The 6,000-nt window shown below is 55.6% G+C and overlaps 1 protein-coding gene across 1 annotated transcript in view; it reads right to left on the reverse strand.

Annotated features, from left to right (window-relative positions):
• Nucleotides 1-3,293, reverse strand: part of Galnt9 (polypeptide N-acetylgalactosaminyltransferase 9) — a 45,853-nt gene extending 42,560 nt beyond the window's left edge. Inside the window, exon 1 of the mRNA XM_048340928.1 lies at nucleotides 2,951-3,293. Within this exon, the coding sequence (XP_048196885.1) occupies nucleotides 2,951-3,191 (241 nt within the window). The 5' untranslated portion in view covers nucleotides 3,192-3,293. The remainder of the gene's footprint in view (nucleotides 1-2,950) is intronic.
• Between the last annotated feature and the right edge of the window lie 2,707 nt (nucleotides 3,294-6,000).

The following is a 6,000-nucleotide window of genomic DNA, read 5'->3' on the forward strand; positions in this document are numbered from 1 at the left end:
TGCCAGGACAGAAAATGGGGTTCTGCATACTGGAAGCACTTGCCAGTACCAACTTTCTAGATAACTTTGGTCAAGTCATCCTTCATCCTCACTCTTGGCTCTCTCCAAACCATGAGACCACCCAGAGCTTTGACCATCTCTGGCTGAGGAACATTTGTGTCTAGGATAGGAAGTCACATGGAATCAGTGCACCTGTGCTCTGATCATAGGAATGGTCCTTCAAAAGCCAACAGCCAGAAAAATGGTGCCATCCACCTCATGCTCTGGACCCTCCACATCTTTCATCCTTCTCGAGAATGAGGCAGGAAGGGCCCCCTCTGAATTCAGGGTGAGGCTTGCACAATGCCTCCAGCAGCAAAAATGAAGGCGCTCTTTTCACTCTGCAGAGGCCTGTGAGGATGCCAAGGTGTGAACCCTGAAAGCAGCAGGTGTGAGTACCCAAACATCTTAGTGGAACATTCCTTTCCCTTCTTCATCGAGCCTAGAAGTTCTCAGACCTGGCATTCATAGACTCTAGCATGCATGGAATTGTGGGAGCTGTGCTTTATGTGCAGTTTAAGGTATTCAGAGACAGTTCCTGTTCATAAACATTTTCCTTGCCGTGAGCACTGAATTTAGAAGCAAACTCTCATGCACATATGGAAATGAGAGGCACTGTGTGTCCTCACAGAACGTTTCCTCCTGGGCCTGTGGGTTTGAGTCTACACACACCACCTGGGGAGGGCAGGTTGACAAGGTCAATGACATCCCATGTGAAGATCACCAGACAGCTGCGGGAGGGGAGGGGGGATGTCCTACCCACTATGCCAACACCAAGAAGCCTGGTTTCTCACCCCTAGACTTTATTGCTACCTAACTCCTTCAGCCAGAAGAGAATTCTGGAGAGCTATCAAAGCAGAGAAAACATAAGCAATAAATCAATTTTGGTTTAGATTTCTTCCACTCATTTCTAAACTCAGCTGGGTTGGTATCTTGAGGAAACTCCCAGGGGTTGATTGCACATCTCTAGGATCTAAAATGGGACAGCTGTGATGGAGAGAGAAGGCTGCCTCCTCTGGGAAGTTCTCCTAGCTTTCTCCAGCATCCTTGACACAGAGACCCTGCACTGAGCTGGGAGGAGTCAGCCCTCTCCTGCACTGTCCTCTATGTGAGGCCAGCCCAGAGTCAGAGCTACAGGCAGGTTTCCCTTGTTATTTTCTGGAGCAAAGAATGAATGACAACTGGGCTCAAATACTGTGCGAGGTACATGGATCACCCTGCAATGAGAAGGAGAAAGAGGAAAACAGGGAGAGAAGGAAAGGAAATTGGGGAGGACGAAGGAATTGTGGGGGGGGCAGGGGAAAAAAACACTCAAGACAAAGAGAGGCATGGAAGAAGAAGAGAGGGAGGATGGGAGGAAGAGGCCAAGAGAGGACAAAAGGGCTGAGGGAGACAGAAAGGCAGGGGCAGCAGGCCTACTTCCAACACTTCGTTCTCTCCCAGCCAGTGTCCCAGATGGACATTGATCGGGAACAGAGCTTTTCCCACACCAAGACTTCAGCTCCTCCTCTCTTGGAGGGTGAGGAAAGGCAATGGCTCACAGGACCACCGGCCGACTTGATGTTACACAACCTCAATGTGCTGCCAATGTTTTTATATAATCCTCTGGTCCTCCCCATAAAACAGACCATAACCCTCTGGCAAACACACTTCAGTGAAGCTGTGTGCTATCGCTGGGCCATGCTGCCTTCCAGGGGGTGAGTCATACTGCTGGAGTGGCCAAGCCGCTGCTGAAATGAAACTTTTCTCTTCTCCTGGCTTCAACCAAATAGCAAAGTCCAAAGCCACCACCAGACTTGTCCAGAGCCTCTCAGGGCATCCAGAAGTCTAGGGGTTCTGCTCTTCAAGGATGAGCAAACTGCAGGGCAGATTGTCCCCCTAGATGGTACTAGGGCTCCCCCAGGCTGAGCTCACCCCACCCTGCCTGGACCCAGCTCACTCTCCCCCTCCCCCCCCCCCCCCGGCTGTGGTGTACAGATCCAGAGCTCAGGCCACATCCTTCTGTAGCCTGTTCCTGGCACTCCTGGGAAGGGGTTGCTAGAGCCACCAAGCTGCACTGTAAAGCAAGGATGGAAAAGCCGCTGGGGACTGAGACACATGCCAACTTTCTCCTTCTTGGCACTCACATGGGCTGGCCCTGGAGCAGCAGCCTCTGCCTGTATCCATGCATCCACCCCTGAAAAGCCTCCATGTGGGAGGGTGCTCACTCTCAGCTGTGGCCAGCTTCTGTGACCCGTTGTAACCTGCCACCACATGCTCTCCATGAAGCAGAAAACCCACCAGGAGCAACATTCTCCAAGTTTCCAGGGTTCCGGGACCAAGCCTCAGTCTATGTGTGTGGAGGGGGGCAGCTAGTCCCACTGCCCCTTGACCAGTCACACAGCCCTGCCAGAGCCTCTGCTTCTCCATCAAGGAAACTTCTTCCCAAGGCCTGGGTACCCCCAGTGAGTGGCTGGCTGGGGGCCTCACATCAGGAGCTCCCCTGTGCACCCTGATAAGGATGAGGGCACTGGGCCCTGGGAGGGGGAGGGCAGGGATCCCTCCCTATACACCTGGACACGGGCTGCCTGTCTTCAGACAGTAGGACGCCTTCAGAAGTTCCCCCAAGTTCTCTGGGGAGCAAGTTTGAACTCGCTGCCAGGAGGGGGGCATTCCCAAGCGTCCACTGGACGAATGAATGGATGGGTGGATGGTCATCCAGGTCAATGCCCCGTGCCAGGAGAGGCCTCACGGCCCTCCCCTCTGTCTACTTCCCACGGATGAGGGGCTTCCGTCCCAGGTGCCGGAGAATGCCCCGGGTGGGCGTGGGTCCTCGCCCCCAACACACGGCAGCCTGGTCCCCTGCTCCTCGGCCCCGGGCAGCCCCCATCCCCTGCTCCTCGGACCGGTGGCCCGGGCCGGGCCGGCTCACCGTTGAGCTGGTTGTAGACCACCTCCTCCAGGTGGTCCAGGCGCTGCAGGATGGCCTCGCGGTCGGCCAGCGCGCCCGCCTTGGCGTGCCGGCTGCGCACCCGGCGGTCGGCACCGCGCACGACCTGCACCAGCGCCTCGGCGCGGTCCTGCAGGCGGCAGTACACGGAGAAGAGGACGATGCCCACGAACACCAGGATGTTGACCGTCAGCAAAGTTCGGATCTTCCTGGCCACCGCCATGAGCGCGGCTCGGGCGGGGCCGCCTCACCCTCGGGGCATCCCCGGGGGCCGGCGGCCGCGGGAGCCTGGGCGCGGCGGGCCGCTGCGGGGACCATGGGCCGGCGGGAGGGGCGGGGCGCGCGGGGCGGGCGGGGCGGGCGCGGGGCGGGCGCGGGGCGGGCGCTGTCCTTTCAGCACTGGGCGCACTCGGCCGCCGCGGCCCTCTCTCCGCGCGGGGCCCGCCCGGGGCTGCGGGCTCCGGGCGTCGCGGGCATCGTCCTCAGGGTCCGCCCGGCGCGGAAGCGGCCTGGGCCGGGAGGCGGCGCGCGGGGTGGGGGGGGGGGTGGGGGGGACGGGTTCCTGCGCGCCGGGCTCCTGCGCGTCCCGCTCCGCTCCGCCCGCCCCGCGGCCACGGCGCCGGTGCGCAGTGACGCGGGCTCGCTCGTCTGCTTGCACGCGGCGCCTGCCCGCCCCGCCCCGCCCGCTTCCCCACCCCGCCCGAACCCGCCGCCTGCTCCGGGGCTGACCCCACCCTTGACCCCGGGGACGCGGGCAACCCCGGGAGGCCGCTCAGGGCGCGGGGCCGCCTGGTCTGGGCGGGGCGTCCAGCGGAACGGACCGCACAGGTGACTGGGCAGGTGAAGCGCGGGGAGGGGCGGGGTCGGAGTCTCCTCTGGGGCCGCGGAACACGAGTGGAGAAGCCCGCACACAGTGGATGAACGATGGACCGCCCCTCCAGACCAAGCCAACCCAACCAGGTGCGGAACACGGAACCGCAAACCCTGGCCTGGCTCCCCAACCTCCAGCCGAGCCCCAAATCGCAGTAAATGGAGGAGACCCGCTGGAGCCACACGGGTAGGGGCGGCGGTAATGTCACCGTGTGGCTGTGAACTTGGAACGTCCGGCCAGAGTTTCTGCCTGCCTGGTCACCGCTGTATCCGCTGTGCCCCCGGATGATTTTTACACATAACTGGCGCTAAACGAATATGTGTTGAGTGAATAAACAATAGAACATTCATTATGCTGGGTCCTTGATCTACAGAGATTAAAAATACAAAACCCTGGAGACTCAGGGCTCTTGCTTCTGTGCATGTGTCCACATTGGTGAGCATGCATTCCTATGTGTCTACATGTACATGGTGTAGGCACATGTGTGTGGTGTGTATGGGTGCATGTCTCAGTGCATATGTGTGTGTAGTATCTGTTCATTATGCATGTGTATGTCTCCACATACGTGTGCACATGCATGTGCATGTATTTATGCTTGTGTTTCTGTGTAGCATCTGTTCATGTGTGTGCATGTATAGATGTGTGTGAAGATGCACGTGTGTCATGAATTTATGCTTGTGTTTCTGTGTGTATGCTGTGTGCAGATACACACAGAGGTGTTTGTGTGAAGTATGTGACTGTACATGAACATGCATGTGACTGTTCGTGTGTGTGTGTGCATATGTTGTGTGCCTATGTATATGCCTATATTTATGGAGGCTCATACCTCTTCGTGTATCTGTGCTCATGTTTGTGTGTGTGTTTCCCTGTGTGTGTCCATGTGTTTAGCTGTATGTTTTCATGAGTTCATGCACATGTATGTGTGCATGTGTGTTCACTGCATGTGTGCTATGAGTGCAGGGACTTGCAGCGTTCTGGCTGAAAGTCTAGTGCATATGTGTTCACTGCATGTGTGTGCTGTGTAGGGATTTGAGGTGTGCTGGCTGCAAGTCCAGTGCTCTCTTCAAACACCTACTTCCCAACCAGCTCATCCAACATGGAGATTTTCTGCTCTTGGCAGATATGTCAAGAGCTGAAAAGACCATTTGTCCTTTCCTGGATGAACCTTTCTCTTCTTTCTCAGGACAATGTCTTAAGAAATGCAGAGGACACTGCCAGGAAGGACCCAGCTACTGGGACTGAGCAAGTGCTTGGCAGGACTTGCTGGAGAAATCCTGTGATCTGAGACAGAGCCTGGAGAAATCCTGTGACCTGAGACAGAGCTGGGGACACCCTGTGACCTGAGACAGAACTGGGGACATCCTGTGACCTGAGACAGAGCTGGGGACATCCTGTGACCTGAGACAGAGCCTGGAGAAATCCTGTGACCTGAGACAGAGCTGGGGACACCCTGTGACCTGAGACAGAACTGGGGACATCCTGTGACCTGAGACAGAGCTGGGGACATCCTGTGACCTGAGACAGAGCTGGGGACATGCTGTGACCTGAGATAGTTCCTGGAGAAACTTCTCATCATCACCTAGAGATTCTCACAACACAACGAGTTTGTGGACACCAGTCTGATTTTCATAAATACTTTTAGCAGGCTGCTTCTCTGGAAATGCTACATTGTTCTGTTGATAGAATTCTGGATTGTTAATTGTTTCCTGAGTTTTCAAGGGCAGCCTTTGCAGTGACAGGACAGAGACCAATATGCACACAGTGCTGGGTCACAGGTCCTATTCTAGGCCTGTGTGGCTAGTGATTGACTTATTCTAACTGCAATAACACTGAGGCACAAGCTGGTTTTACCTAACTAACTGAGGCCCCGAGGGGGATAAACCCTTACTCAAGGTCACTCTAATGGCAAAGCCTGGATCTGGGACTAAAGCCCAGACAATTCGGCTCTAGAATCAAATTTATTAGCCACTGTCATTTGAGAAAAGAAATCAAATACTTTTCATTATACGTTTATTGAAGGTGATGTGGAAGTGATTTTGCAGGAGAAGACAATGTTATTTTGTTCATGTAAATACATTGTCATGCAGTCAGAAACCTAGCAGGAAATGCTAATGCTGAATATGCATCAATATTTGGCTAAATTTCATTGGAAATGCAAGCA

This window comes from Perognathus longimembris, chromosome 3 (genome assembly GCF_023159225.1).
Source record: "Perognathus longimembris pacificus isolate PPM17 chromosome 3, ASM2315922v1, whole genome shotgun sequence".
NCBI lineage: Eukaryota > Metazoa > Chordata > Mammalia > Rodentia > Heteromyidae > Perognathus > Perognathus longimembris.